Source organism: Quercus suber, unplaced genomic scaffold, assembly GCF_002906115.3.
Source record: "Quercus suber isolate HL8 unplaced genomic scaffold, Cork oak 2.0 scaffold_69, whole genome shotgun sequence".
NCBI classification, from domain to species: Eukaryota; Viridiplantae; Streptophyta; class Magnoliopsida; order Fagales; family Fagaceae; genus Quercus; species Quercus suber.
The window spans coordinates 1,651,526-1,667,486 of NW_027069534.1; the positions used below are offsets into that span (position 1 = coordinate 1,651,526).

The following is a 15,961-nucleotide window of genomic DNA, read 5'->3' on the forward strand; positions in this document are numbered from 1 at the left end:
AAAACAAAAACTAGGATATGTCTCATGGCAACATCATAAAACCCCAAAAGTCAAATTTATTAGTATTTTTTTTTGTGGGTCCTAAATAATATAACTGTTAAGTTTTTTGTTGTCAAATAAATGATCTCAATTGTCATGATTTTCGTAACTCATTGACATATTATACTTCTCGTTATTAAGAGAATTAAAGTTTGAATCCCATTTTCCTATTATTATATATAGAACTAAATAAAATAAAAGATTTAAGTTTGAGATTCATGTACACAAAAAATCAATTAGTGTCTTAACTTGATAATAAAAAAAAATTTATCATAAATTATACCCCATAGGTTAAAATCCTATTGTATGTATCAAAAAAAAAAGTTAACTTATAAAATTTTGGATTCAAATTCCTCAACATAAAAAAAAAAAAATCAATATATTTTGTTACAATACTAAATTTTTTTTGTTACGAACTGACTATACTAAAAAATTAATTACGATAGAGCGGACGCTATAAATCTAAATTATATATAAACCGGCAAAAAAAAAAAAAATTATGTATAAATATCATTTTGTGAATAACAAAATAACATTAACAACTCACCCAAATGGTATAATTCAGATTTTGGGAGAAAAGAAAAGAAAAAAAAAAAATCTGGTGGGTAAAAGATTCAATGGAGAGCGAAATAGGTTGAGTATATGTACAGCAAAGCAAAGGATCCATAGGACTCCTCATTTAGTAGGGCTTTTGTCTCCCCACTTCTATTCACTCCCACTATCATAAGAAGGGGCAGAAAGAACAAGACTTGAATCTCTCTGCCCCTCTCTCACCCACCTCTCCATCTATCTCTGCTTCACCATCCAGTTAAGCCCTTTCTCTATTTTTCATGTTTTTCTTTATGTGTTTGATTAACTGTATCGGTTGTGTGTATGATGTATCTATTTTGTTTGTGTTGTGTGTTTTCCTTGCTGGGTTTTGTGCATCTTGAATTGGGTTTTTGTTTTTATGTTGGTTTATTGGGTGCTTTTTTTGATTTTCCTTACTGGGTTTCGTGTATATATTGGTTTTCTGTTTTCTCTACCTTTCATTGGGTTCTTTTTTGTGTGTATGTAATTGGGTTTTTGCTTGTATGTTGGTTTATTGGGTGTTTTTTTTTTTTTGTTACTGGGTTTTGTTGTTTATATTGGGTTTCTTTCGTTTAGTGATTTTGGGATTTTGTTTGTGTAATTTGCGGTTTTGGGTGTTTGACTAACTGGGTTTTGTTGATTGACATTGACTTGTGCAGTATAGTCTTTCTGTGATGGGAGAGAGAATCCCACCTGGAAGTTACTTCCAGTACCCTCCTCCTGGGGTACCTGCTTCTCCTATTAGGTCTGCTTCTATCCCTACAGATCGAGAAAGGTTGGTTCAAGTGCTCAACACTTCAAAAATTTATGCTTTTTCTATTATTCATATTGATTTTGTTATTTTTGTTGTCTTTTTTTGATGGGCTTTCATTGAAAAATGTAAAAATTAGTGCTTTCAAATAAGTAGTTTTTAGTTTTCTAATTCCATAATTTTGTTGATTTTTATTTATGTAATTTCCCCCCAATGAGGTGGTAGACACGTTTGGAAGCTTGTCTGTAAATATAATTTTCAATCTTCTCTTTGAAATTGTCCCTCTATGCTCAATTTATTGTTTTTGGTTTATGAATTAGCTCAATTGTATTTCTGTATTTTAGTGTTCATTTAACGAACTTTTAGTTGAGAATAAAATAAATTTTGAATCTTTTCTTTATGACCGTTTTTATACTGATATGTGGTGCCAATTTCCAATGATTTATTTATTCATAAACGATAAACTAACTGTTGAAGATACACGTTCCAAAGAAAAATGGCGCATAACTTCGGTGGAAAAGCCTTGTTGCCTGGCACTGGAGGGCTGGATGTCAGACATGTTTCTCAGGCTGACCCATTGAACATCTAATCGGTAACCTAGCCAAAAAAGGAGGCAAAAGGAAAACAGAAAGAAAAGGATTATGCATCTAGCAGATTTTAAAATTTTAGAGTGAAACTGCTTCTTGTTATTTCATGACCATAGTTGGTGACTTGCTCTCTATACTGCTGCTTTCCTGGTTCTGTTTTCCCCCCTTTCATTTAGTGCCTGTTTGCTTCCCAAGAAATTGAGCAACTGAAAATAAAAACTTTTGGGGCCATGTTCTCTTTTCTAAAGTTTTAACAAAAAGGAAACTCTTTTTTTTTTTTGGGTGTATGTGTGGCTAAAGATCTAATAACTCTCTTTAGAAGATTGCTATCTACTGTTGGATCAATAGTTAGGCTTTTACTTTATGGGGTATGATAGGATGTAATACGTGATTCCACTGCTATGATGATGGCAGATACATGGCTGAATTGCTGGCAGAGAAGCAAAAGTTGGGACCGTTTATGCAAGTTCTTCCCATGTGCAGCAGGCTTTTAAATCAAGGTTAGTGAATCCGCAACCTACCATTGCTGCAATGTGTGCTGCATTTTTCTGTTGTTTGTTTGCATGCCTGGTTGATACCAAGTTATGATTTCCTGTACCTTCTATGTTCTAATGCCAAGAAAAATTTATCTTAGCAATGTGCTGAGTGAGATAGTCTTTGAAACAGATTATAAGACAAAGTATGATGCTTAGGCAATGCTGACAATGTACTGTGCCCACCAAAAGATGTACTGCATATCAAATCGTCTTGTACTTAAAACTATGATAGCAATGTTGGTTGGATTGGAAGTTGATTAGCTTTAAAATTTATTTTGGCTGTATGTAGACCATAGTTCTGGGTATTTTGCTTTGCTACTTAACTTGATTTGTTCTTTCATCCAACTGCAGAAATCAGACGGGTTTCAGGCTTCAATCAAAGTTTTGTGGATCATGAAAGACTTGAGCATGAGAGCCCACTTAGGTCATTCGGTCAACCCCCTAATGGTAGAGCAATGGATTTGGAGGGATGGCCTGCGATGCAAATGGAGGTAAATCTAGTTTAAGCCTTTGATGGATGTTCATCTTTGTTTGAAAATTTTATGTTTAGCTGATGTGCCATTCATGGTTTAAGCATCACCTGAGCATTTAGGGCTGCCTATCGATATCATACAATAATACACACAAGCATACAATAATTTGAGATCAAGTCCCTGTATGTCAGAGGCTTAAAGCTCCTTCTCAACTTAATTTTAGTTAGTGAAGCCTTAGCTTTAAGTACTTGAGTTCACTAACAAGTTAGTTTTTGTCCTTAAGCCTTAGGTCCATGTTTTCTAGCCAGTCATAGCACATTATCTTTGTATGCTTACAACTTGTAACTATGTTGTAATTCATTTATTTAGTTTTCATTTGTTAGTGGATCAAATTTAGGGGCTTCATAGGGCTGCATTACAAATGTGGTGGGTTAGGTTCATTGTCATCTGTCTTGAAAATAATAATTTAACAATGACTTTTGTAGGCATAGAACCTGAGTTTTGCCAAACAATTGGCCATCTAACTCTACTTCATGTTTTCTTGTCAATCATAGTCCATTTTGTTTGTATAGTTGCATTTTATTTTCTTTCAAGACTCTCTGCTTTGTGCAACAATGACTAATCTTAGTTTACAAGATGTTAAATAAACCTGCTCAATTTGTGGTTGGATGTTAGGCACTCCACTTTATCTATTGTTTGTTCTATGTTTTTGTCACATTCCATGCACTCTAGTGAAGATGCAGGAAGCTAAATGTGGTGTGGAGTGCCAAGGTACCCTTCTGTGGTGGTAGTGGTATAATTTACATATGGTGGGTGCCTTCTCATGGCATCTTTGTTTTACTCTGGTCACCTCATACTTCTTTTGGGGTCCTTCTCACCTTCTCTTATCCGCTTCTTTATAATATTTTTAATTTATAGTGTCTATTGCTACATTTTCCAAGTCTGATGTTATATCATTTTATTTTATACCAATTGCGCTATAGAAAATGGAATACTGCATGTTTGTTTGCGTTAGATAGTAAGGTACATGATTCTACCAACCAGCCTCAGGTGGTCTCCACAACTTTCTGGAGTTCATAATCATGAAGTAAGGATAGGAAAAATCTTATACATATAGCAAGACATTCGGTAAGTTAGCTTGAGCAGATTGTTTGCTACAGTCAAATGATCTGCCCAGAATGTTTTGTTGGCAAAACTGAATGTATTATTATTCTTTCTGTAAGACTTTGGCATTTACATGCCACAATAAAAATGGACTATAATTGACAACCGAACCTTTGGCTGTGGATTGAGAGTATCATTTCCATTATATAATATATGAAGAGAGAAGAATGGGGGAAAATACTAATTATTTGAAAATTTTGATCCTCAGATGAACAAGACACTCTTTCTTGTTATTATTATTATTATGGAGATTCAACTGGCTGGGCTCTCTTGAAACATGGTAGAAAGAGAGTTTGGGATATAAGATTGTGATTTGATATTGAAATTATTTGAACTTTTGTTGATAATTTTGCTCCTGCAGGAAAATGGACATATTCAAAGAATGACTCCGTTACAAACTCCTTCGATGGGTTGGCCTGGGGTGCAAGGAATTCCAACTACTCCTGTTGTAAAGAGAGTTATTAGACTTGATGTTCCTGTGGACAAATATCCAAGTGTAAGTTAATGTGTCCCTGTGGAGTTAATTTTGACCTTTTCCTTTTCAGTACATAGTAGTTCCTAAAATAAAGCTTGGCAGTATAATTTTGTTGGCCGAATTCTGGGACCACGTGGGAACTCACTGAAAAGGGTTGAAGCCATGACAGAATGTAGGGTGTACATAAGAGGCCGTGGCTCTGTTAAGGATGCTGTAAAGGTATCATGAATGTTTTCCTTCTTTCCCCTTACATTTATTTTTACCCTCTCACTACATAGTTTGTTTAAGTAATTTACTCATTTAGTCACAATGAAATTAAGTACAAGTGTTGAATAGTTGACGCAGTAATTTGGAATTTTGTTAGTCTAAACTCCTCTTTGCATCCTTATAGATTTCATGTAGCTTTATGTTTGAGTGTTGTTCTCTGTTTAAATTGTTGGTAATGGCTTATTGTTGTGATTCATTAACATGTAGATCGTCATTTTAGACCAATTTTCCTCTTTTTCATATCTTCTAAATAAGGACTTGTTAAATTGTAGGTGATGCATGGATAACTTGTCTCCACATTTATCTAGTCCTACTCCCTTTGCATATCTATATCAAAGCTTCCAATGTTATCAAATTTCCCCAAATGTGGGAGCTATAATCACTAAATGGGCACCAATCTATGTATTTTGATTTGAGTTTTGCAATATTAGATCTTTTGGGTTCATTATTTTTGTTCCTCTTTTTTCTTTTTCTTTTTTTTTTTTTTTTGGTGGGGTTGGGATTGGATTTTTCAAGTGGTTAAACACCAATGATGCTTGTGGTGTAACTTAATCATTAATTTAAGCATATAACCTGAGTGTGCTGAAGCATGAAATGAATTCTAGATGAGTAACCTATATATGATGTCTGGGATTGAACTTTATTTGACAGGGGCTGTCAATTGAGGTTAATAATAAACTTATGAACATCGATATAGACTAGCACCATCCATCCACCTTCCTTAACGTCCTGTCAGGGTAAGACCAGGATAGCAAGAATCCCACTGACAGTGAATATTTTTTTGAGAGGGGGCGGAGATGAGGAATGGGGGATGGTTGAAGAGATATTATTACCTGCAGGTGTGAATATTGAATGTTGAATATACAGTTCTAAACATCCTTTCTTTTCTAATAATTAAGTGCCAATCTTCAAGTTGAATGATAAGTCATATCTGGCCCACTTTTATGGGGGAAAAAGAACTAGAATGGGTGTAGTGGTCTGTAAAAGAGGAATGAAAAATGTTGCTTTCCATTGGAATGATAATTTAGTTGCGTCTGTCCGAGTAATACAGAATGGAAAATGTTGCTTTCCATTGGAATGATAATTTAGTCAAATACATCATCACATTTTAAAATACTCTTATGGACATTGTATAGTTATTATTATTAAAGTGCTTTCTCATTTATATGAGTATTTATTTCAATCATTTGTGAATGCCTTTATGGACATTGTATAGTTATTATTATTAAAGTGCTTTCTCATTTATTTGTATTTATTTCAATAATTTGTGAATGCCCTGATTTTTTGAGATGCATAATTTATATTGCATCTACTGCTTTGTTAAGCTATATAAGTTATGACAGTTTGAGTTGGACTTGCGTTTAAAAGTATTTTTATTATTGCTTGCGATATCACTTTTGAATGACAATGAAGTTGATTTTCTTAATGAGGAAGTTGATGTGTGTTTGAAAACTTTTGTTAAATGAAATAGGATATGTTCTGATGGTCAAGGTTTATGGTAATGATTTGCATTTCCTGTGATGCCCACTGGGTTCAAGTCCTATACTTTCTTCTCATTCTCTTGAGGACCTATGTTTTTTCTGTAGGAAGAGAAACTGAAAGATAAACCTGGATATGAGCACCTTAATGAGCCGCTGCATGTGTTGGTGGAGGCTGAATTTCCAGAGGATGTTATAAATGCACGCTTGGATTATGCAATGACAATATTAGAAAACCTTTTGAAGCCTGTGGTATGAACTGGAACAAATGTATTGTTTTCACCCTTGCCCATTTTTCATGGCACGTGTTATAACCTATCTCTCTGTGTAGGATGAATCATTGGATCATTATAAGAAGCAACAACTGAGGGAACTGGCTATGCTGAATGGTACCCTAAGGGAAGAAAGCCCAAGTATGAGCCCTAGTATGAGCCCAAGCATGTCGCCTTTCAACAGTACAGGGATGAAAAGAGCAAAGACTGGAAGATAACCTCTAAAATGTTGACAATGTGGCATTGCTTAATCTGCTGAATTGCTAGCAAGCAATTGTTGATGACCTGATGGCATGTTTACAAGAACCTTGGGATGCTGTGTTTACAACCGGTTACTTCTACACCTGAGGTAATTTTGGGCTCGGATTGTTTTGGCATCACCGATGGATTAACCGCTTCATTCATTTTTGAGATATGCGCTCACATCTATTGTGACTTACTATTCTTTCATGTATTATTAATTTTGAACGTTGAAGACTTTATTTCATTAGTTTAATACCTTAATAACCACCCCTATTCAATTTATCTGTATTCTGCCAGCTGCTGGGTCATAAAACTCAAATGTACTTTGACATTATTAAAACATCTATTGTATAACATGCCTATGCTGATATATGCATGCTCTTCTTGAATTTGTAAAGTGTTCCACTATTGTATTGTGAAATCAATTTTTAGTGCCTTACGTGTATGGCCTCTTTGCAAGATTATGATAGATTGCCTCTACCATGGAGGAGGTGAATTTATGATTTGTTGGGGTTGGTTGTTGAAGAAACTGAAGACGTACATTTTTCTCTCGTTAAACACTTATCTCCATCTCTATTATAAATTAGCAGTGACTAATATATACATTGATCTTCTGGGATCTATTTACTCGAAACATCATGATGCCAATAGGATCGGCTGTGGCTTTGACACAGGACATGGCTGTTAGTATTTGCAATCTTGTTGTCAACAATTGACAGAAAAGACATGTGTGGCCATATTGATGCTGTGATGAAAAATTTTATGCTTACTTGAATTATGGGCCAATGGAGTAATTGCGGGTGGGATTGGATTGGAAATTCCGAAATATCAGTACCATTTTAACTTAATCAATCAATCATGCTGCTTTATGCTTTCTAGGCCATGTTAGAAAACATCCCTATTCCACTAACTTCATGTGCAACCTAAATTATGTTAAAAACCAACGGCTGTACAACAATAATTGTATGGTTGAACAATTATTGGTTGTAAGAACTTGTAAAATATCACAGAACCAAATGCATTATAGGTTGAAAGGGAGAGCAGGCTGTGAATTCACAAATAATACAACTACCTGCATTCTTTCAACTGTTTTTGAAGTACAGGCAAGACGAACTGGTGTGCATCCAACATTCCAACCTATTGGTTGAGGGGACGAGATATTAACATAGTACTTGAATAGTTTTAGAACCAATCCTCTTGCTTTGACATGTCTGGCTCATATCATGGTATGCACACAACATTTATTTTCCTGAATTAAAAAGAATTAGAGTAAATAGATATTTTCCTGAATAAAAAAGAATTAGAGTAACTAGCTCTTGAAGATCTTGACCATAGCAGAGTAGAAGAATGGTTGTGAAAAGCATTAGATGGGAAAAGCCCAGTACTTGCTAGAAGAAGCTCAACACGGATGGCTCATTAGTTGATTCTCTCGGGTTGGCTGGAGGTGGAGGTGTGGTTAGAGATGACCAGGGTAATTGGGTGATTGGTTATGCCAGAAAAATTGGTCCAATGAATAGTTTCCTTGTTGAGTTGTGGTCCCTCAGAGATGGGCTTTTCCTTTGTGTGCAAGCCTAGGTTCAAGCACTGATAGTAGAGATGGATGCCAAAGCCTTGGTAGATGCTTTCTCAAATCAGACTGACTCTAATTTTATTATTTCTTCTCTTATGGAGGATTGCAGACAATTGGCTACCTAAATCCCCCAAGTAAGATTTAGGCATGTCTACAGAGAAGCGAATAGATGTGCAGATCAATTGGCAAAGCTCGGATCGTCCATGGAGATTGATTTTGTTGTCTTTTCTAGTCCTCCTGTGGACATTATTTCTATTGTTGAGGTTGACTGCTGTGGGCTGTATGTAAATAGGCTGTGTCCTGAACCTATTTTCTCTGTTTAGTTTTAATGCTACATCCTTTTCTACCAAAAAAATAAATAGATAAATAAATAAATAAAAGGATTAATGTAGAGTGAGTTGTGAAATGATAAAATTAAAATAGATATCGATCTATTTGGTTCATTTCAGTCTAGTTGATTCATTTTGGTCCATTTCAGTAATGCTTTGTGAAGAGAGGTTTGCATAGAAAGAGGAGATACTCCACTAACACTTATATCACATTTTCATCATAATGTTGGTAGGTTCTTGATTCCATTCTTTAAATCCATTTCGATTTACTTCAATCCATTTTGATACACATCAGTTCATTTCAATCGCTTCGGTCCAACTTTGATGATGTATTGTGACTTGTGAGGATAGGTTTGGGTAAAAAGAGGAACTGTTTCTTTGATAATAATGTCATACTCTTAGCATAATGTTGGTAAGTTCTTGATAAAATTACATTTTTCTTATGTTATTATAGTTTAGTTTTTTTCCCCCTAATATAAATGATGAATTTACTTATATTTACTTCCTCTTTAGGCTATTCAAGACATATAGAAGATGAACCGTTTGTAAGAAGTATTAGAAACAAATTTCAACCATACATTACATTATTTACAAGATATCTCACCTTATATAATAATTGAATGTAAACTATATTATGTTTCCATGAATAAGAAAAGAAAAATTACAAAATTTAAAGGCAAAAATGTAAGTTGCAACCTCTAAGTTTGGCCAAAATTCATTCATGTCATTAACTTTGCTTTTATTCAATTGAGTCCTCTAAGTTTCAAGTTCATTAAATTAAAGTCTTTCCTTCAAATTTCATTAAATGTTGTAGTTTTTTTTATAAGATAGAAATTTTACTATAATCTAATTTAAGTGTATATGTGTGTGAAACTTCCTCCTAGAAACTTGAACTTCGGCCTTTACCTCCAACACCCCACGAGCACTTATAATTGTGGAGTGACCATCACACCAAGGGTATGCAGTGGTAAATGTTGTAGTTAAGTGTCCAAATTTTTGTTTTTCTCTTCAAATTTTTTTAATAAAAAAATCCAATTTATTATTGAAAAATATTTTTTAGATTTTTTTAATAAAAAAATTTAATGGAAATTGATAGAGAGACCTTAATTGAATAAATGTAAAATTTAGAAGACTCAATTGGGCGAAATTAAAATTAGAAGACTGAAATGAATTTTTGTCAAAACTTACAGAGTGCACTTTGTATTTTTGCCAAATTTAAAACACTTGCAAATGACAAATATGAAAAGCATAGTTTATAAAATTTAATATATTGTATCAAATATGCTTTGTTAGAATATAAACACATCATTTTAAAAAGGGTTTAGGAATAACACTTATAAGTCTCATATACTATTTTCATTTTTCACTTAAAAAAAAAAAATCATGCATTGTGCAGATTTGTGATTAATTTAATAAAAATTGATGCCAATAATTTGTTTTAATTGAATTAACAACCTTTTTTCTTTTTGTTCATTCGCGGCCAAGTAACAATCTTGTATTATTAACGATAATTATTTAATGCATCAGATATATAGCATCTTTTAAGAATGTAGATTCTACCATGTGAGACCCACATGTCGTGAAAAGAAATGAGATCCACACATTCTAAGAAAGCGTATGTCCATTCAAATTCTTGTATTATTAATGATAATTATCTTATGCATCGGATATATGTATCCCTCCTATTATAGTTTGTAGATCTCACATAGCGTGTGAGACTCATGTTGTGAGAGGATAAGGGATCCACACATTATGAGAACGCTTATATCCGTTCAAGGCCTTGTGTTATTAACGATAATTATCTCATGTCTCAGATATGTCCCTCTCACAGTGTGTAGATCCCACTAAGTGTGAGACTCACATGTTTTGTTAGGATTGGGATCCATATATTGGGAGAAGGCTCATACATATCCAATGCAGTAGATACCTTCTAGTATGTACCAACTAAAGTTGGAACCTGCGAAGTAACGTCATTTTATTTAGGTTTGATTAAGCTCACCTAGGAACCTTCCTTCAACATTACTTTACAGGCAATACCCTCGCTCTAAAGACAATTAATGAATTCATGAGTGCAACAAGAGTCCTGAAGGGTGGGCTTAGAGACAATCAATATACATAATGTGGTGAAGACCTCCGAGGCTTCCTAAACAATTAGGAAGAGTTCTAGGGTCTACGAAGAAACTGTCTAGAGCTTTTATGTTAGACCTTGGAAGCTAAAGCCAGCCCCAAATATTTGTTAAGAAATGCAGCTAACATACAAGGCCTTCATTACAATGCAACACACCAACTAGCACTCAAAACATAACGTAGGAAGTACCCAGGTCATAATCCAAGATACCTGGATTTGGTTTCAACTCAGACTACAATTGCATGCTTTAATGAAGGGAGAAATACTCAATTTCCATATGCATCCACAATGCACGTTCCATGCATTGCAAAATCCTTGCATGATGTCCATGCTTGACAATACAGTCAACCTTTCAACACCATGAGACAACAATAATCTCACGGTGCTAAACACTACCCTCAAATATACTTTCTTTTCCCAGGGAAAAAAAAGGCACAATACTGATGATAGTAAAATTATTAAGACGAAGAACTAAAAAAGTTTATAGAAGAAATTGGTGGTTTTATCCTCCTTTTCTTATTTCTGAGCAAACAACAAACAAGGCACAATACTGATGATAGTAAAACATTAAGAGGAAGAACTAAAAAAGTTTATAGAAGAAACCAGTGGTTTAACCCTCCTTTTCTTATTTCTGGGCAAACAACAATATAATCGAAGTTCAAATGGCCAATCCACAAGATAAAAAAATCAGTGTTGCAACCATTGTATTATTTGATGATTGTGTTAGGAAGTACTCACTCTTGTTCTGTTTTAGAATTCATGGATAATCTATACTTCAAATTGTAGATCTTTGAATGCTTTTGAGCAATGCCTATTTGTGAAAAAGAAGATACAGTTTGAAAAGCCAATGAAAACTTCCAACTTACCAATCCACTAATACCATATATGGCCCTTTTGAAATTATTCAACTCACCCAGTTACCATTCTCTCCTCTCACACAATGGAGGGCTACATATGTGGTCTAGCAGAGTCCACCCTTATGCAAGAGAGAAGTGTACAATACTGAGTGTACGGGATAATATCTCTATGGCCTTGAAAGCAACAAATTTCACTTTTTAAATGCACTATTTTTTTTTTCTTCCCTGCGCAGGGTGGGGGGGGGGGGGTGGGTGGTGGTGAATAATCCCACACATGCAGCCATTGATCATTAATCAAATCAGACCACACTATATTGCTCTGAATATAGATTAGGTTTTCTATTTATTTTCAGCTGGAGGCATGGACACACAGACACTCACCATCTATCATGGAAAGTAGGAACTATATAGCGCAGAATGATGGAACAAGATTTGTGTTCATCATTAATCAAATAAGACCAAACTATATTGCTCTGAATATATATATATATATATATATATTAGGTTTTCTCTTTATTTTCAGTTTGAGGCATAGACACACAGACACTCACCATCTACCATGGAAAGTAGGAACTATATTGTGCAGAATGATGGAACAAGATTGTGTCCCAAGTTTCATATCATCTTACTCACATCAGCCACCAGAAAGCATAAAACTACTTTAAAGCATATAAAAGTGGCTCTTTTTCATACAAGCATTAGACCATGTTGATGGATAAAAAATAAAGTCAATCAAATATGTAAATTGGAATTTGAGGTCATTTTCAGAACCTTTTGATTAAGACCTCGAAGAATTTCGTACAAAAAGTGTATCACTCCCTCTTATCTAACACACAGACAGAAGCCTTGTCCAAGTAAAAATTTCCACTTTGAATATCATTCCAAATATTACAATTACGACATAAGATTCTCTCACCTTATATGAGGACATCACATCCCAAACCTGGCTATTAAAGGAAACTTTTACAGATGATAAAAGCCACAAAGCCTGCCAAAAAAAAAAAAAAAAACAAATGATTACTTCAACAATTATTAAGATGATCAATGGAAGACCAGAGACTATAAAAAGCAATTACATATATTTGAAAATCAGAAATTATAGGAAAAAGATCGTAAAGAACATATATAGCAAGTTAGCAACTTATAGTATAGCTGAAAATAAGGACAACAAATTTCAGCAGCACAAGCTTATGAAAGAAACAACCAACTCCAGCAGAGGCCCACAGCAACGATGATAATTTTAACTCAATTACATCTTTCTCTGACTTAATATTCAATTCCACTATGTTGGAACATGGGAAGAACAAATAAATATATAAGCATATACCCAATATAATATATAAGATATAATATAATTTTATATCTAAACAAGTAGAAAAAATAGGAATTTTTATCAATTGCTCAGCTCATAATGCAAAAGATTCGTCAGAATTGAAGATCAAAGAGTAATAAAGTACATATATAATACAGAGAGAGGATGAGTCTCATTAATCATGAAGCTTCAACGTGTACAGTGGGGAGAGGAGGAAAATTCCACTACTGATAAATTAACATGAAAAATGTATAAGAAGTGTGCCACTCCAGTGGCCTCTAATTACAATATATGTATATATTAAGCATTTCTCTTGAATGAATAAGAAAATGGACCAGGAAAGTCTTATAGAAACAGAACAAAAATATATACATGGAAGATGTACCTCAGGTATAAGGGTCAATCCCGAAGACCAAGTTCAACTTCAAGCTCATCATCCTCTTCAAACAACTTCAAAAGACGAGCATACTGCTCTTCTCTCTTCTTCCTTTGCCACACCTTGAAAAGGAAGAAAGAGATTACCACAAGGACCAAGAGTACAAGGAATATGATGAGGACTGTAGATCCAGTGCTACTACTGGAAGTAGCATGAGTCTCAGCCTTTGTGCCATTCTTGGTATTCGACAAGTCATCAGAAAAGCCTGAAAAAATGCAATTAAAAAAAATCTAAGCAATTGCAAAAGATATAGATTTTCAGCTTTGTTAGCTCATCACTTATTAAAAAACTAGCAAAAACCATGTAAATCCAATATTATATTTATTATTGTTATTATCTTTATCATTTTCCTAGATGTAAATAAGGGGATGCATTCACTGATTTTGCTCAGGTTACATAATTTAGGAGGCAAAGATAATGCTTGAACTAGATCCAATAAGCACTAGCTCAAATGGCAAATCCTCCCCCCTAAAAGAGCAAGGCAGAAAGTGATGATGTGGGCTTAAGATCCACCATGTGTGTATGTAATTACTAATAAAAAAATAAAGCTAAATCTTAAAATAGAGTTGGTAAATATAGCCATAGGTCACCAATTAGCTCATATTCCTAAACAAGCAAATTTTGTTCTAAGACCATAGTTCTTTCCAACCTTTAAAACATTAACCGAAAACACAGTGCCCATATCTTGCTTCTATGACCACCAATAAGTGCATTGAGCTTTAACTCTCACAAAGAATTTAAACAAAAGGAAGCCTTTATAACTCTTTCAATAGTAAAAGTTCCAAATTCAGCTATTTTGGATGACACAAAGGCAGTATAGACCCACATGGGCCATCCCATCCTTGTTTCTGCTTTAAAAAACCTTTTTATTTAAAATGCATTTGAAATCAGTGAAAATTAATAAAATTTAAAAAGTACTCAAACTTTACTAAGAATAATTCATAATAAAGTGACTAAATTTTTATACTGGCCGTCAACGTATTGCAACCCTCCTCCTTTCTTCAGGCTTGGACTAACTACGAACAAGATATATAACACCAAGAACAGACACAAATAGAGGGTATCCATTATTTGATAAAAGCAACATAAAAGAAAAGACTTACTACAATTTTCCACCCTAAAATGTGGTTCAAGTACCTTTTTCGTCTCTCAAACTCAAAAAAGTTACAATTTTGTCTTAAAAAAACTTATTAGGTATCAATTTCATCCCATCAAAAAACAGAGTGCCGACGTGACACACTAAAAGGCTTATGCAGCCTAGAAATAACTTAATGGAAAACAATGGAGTCTAGATACACAACAAATTTCCCAACTTCTTTCACAACTATTCAGGTGGCATGTTGTGACTGGCTTTCAATAAAAGTGATGTCAGTGGCGGTTCCAGTGAAAGTAATGTTGTACTAATCACAATCTAACGCGACAACAAGTGGACAAATTTATTGTGTTTGTAGCATTAATTGTTAGAATGAAAAATAGACGGAACTACAAAATTGAATTCTTTTAGATATTTCTAGGCTAAAAATTGAAACTTTTTTAAATTCAAGCCACAAAAATCGAACCAACACCAAATTTCAGCCAAAAAAACAAAGTTACATACAAATCTACTTTTTTTGTCCAAGACCCAGTTCTCTAAGCAGCCAAACAGAAATCTTTTTAACACCCAGTTTTACTTTTAACGCATACAATAGTTTTCTCGGCAACCAAACGTAAATTAGCTAAGCAAACAGGAAATTCAAAACAGCATTCATCTACAAACCTAGCATAAATTATTGTAAAATTTCAAACTCAAATTATATAACGAATGAAAAAGTAGAGATCTGAGAGACGAACCTGAAAGGAATTGTAGAAAAAACGAAGCCAAGAATAGAAAGAAACGCAGCGATCTGCTGCGTTTCGAAACTTTATTCATCTCTGTGAGCGTGTGAAGAGATCGCTGTTATTTTCTCAGCAACTCTACGCTACCGTTTGTTGGTTTTAAATGAAATAATTGGAATTTGGACCCATGTTTTTCAAAAGTATGTCTGTTTTTGTCCCACTTGGCACTTGTCTTCTTAAAACTCACGTTTCATTCCGCTTAGAACCACTCACAAGAATATGGATTTTTTTTTTTTTTTGGGTGGATAGAACAAGAATATGGTATTTATTTTCAAGAGAATTGGACCAATTCAACTATTAAAGTATCTTCTCTCAACAAATTTTTTTTAAAAACTATTAAAGTATCGATTGGGTTGGATAATGGACTAAGTTTTTTTAAACGGTCAAGACTTGACCCAACTCTTTTTTATATATATAGACTAACAATTTGATACTTTTCCAACATATTTGTAAGCATGTATAGTGACACGAGTTGGCTTTTTTTTTTTTTTTTTTTTTTGTGTGGAGAAAAGTTAGAAAATACTCATATAATAAAGTGTGTGTACTTTAATTAATGAGAAAGTGGACACTTCCTATGATTTTTTTTTAGTAGTTTATAT

At 33.9% G+C, this 15,961-nt stretch overlaps 2 protein-coding genes across 2 annotated transcripts; one reads left to right on the plus strand and one right to left on the minus strand.

The window, feature by feature from the left end:
* Positions 1-638: 638 nt before the first annotated feature.
* Positions 639-7,244, plus strand: LOC112034656 (KH domain-containing protein At1g09660/At1g09670). Its single transcript, XM_024067472.2, has 8 exons — positions 639-846; positions 1,269-1,384; positions 2,362-2,447; positions 2,835-2,974; positions 4,482-4,616; positions 4,698-4,814; positions 6,449-6,592; positions 6,672-7,244. Exons 2-8 carry the CDS (start codon positions 1,284-1,286, stop codon positions 6,828-6,830), a joined length of 882 nt encoding a protein of 293 aa, XP_023923240.1. The 5' UTR covers positions 639-846; positions 1,269-1,283; the 3' UTR covers positions 6,831-7,244.
* Positions 7,245-12,480: 5,236 nt separating this feature from the next.
* LOC112034661 (uncharacterized) lies at positions 12,481-15,591 on the minus strand. The gene is made up of 3 exons (XM_024067479.2): positions 15,318-15,591; positions 13,437-13,692; positions 12,481-12,727 (listed from the first exon to the last, which is right to left on the minus strand). The coding sequence occupies exons 1-2, from the start codon at positions 15,394-15,396 to the stop codon at positions 13,451-13,453; spliced, it is 321 nt and encodes a 106-aa protein (XP_023923247.1). The 5' UTR covers positions 15,397-15,591; the 3' UTR covers positions 12,481-12,727; positions 13,437-13,450.
* Between the last annotated feature and the right edge of the window lie 370 nt (positions 15,592-15,961).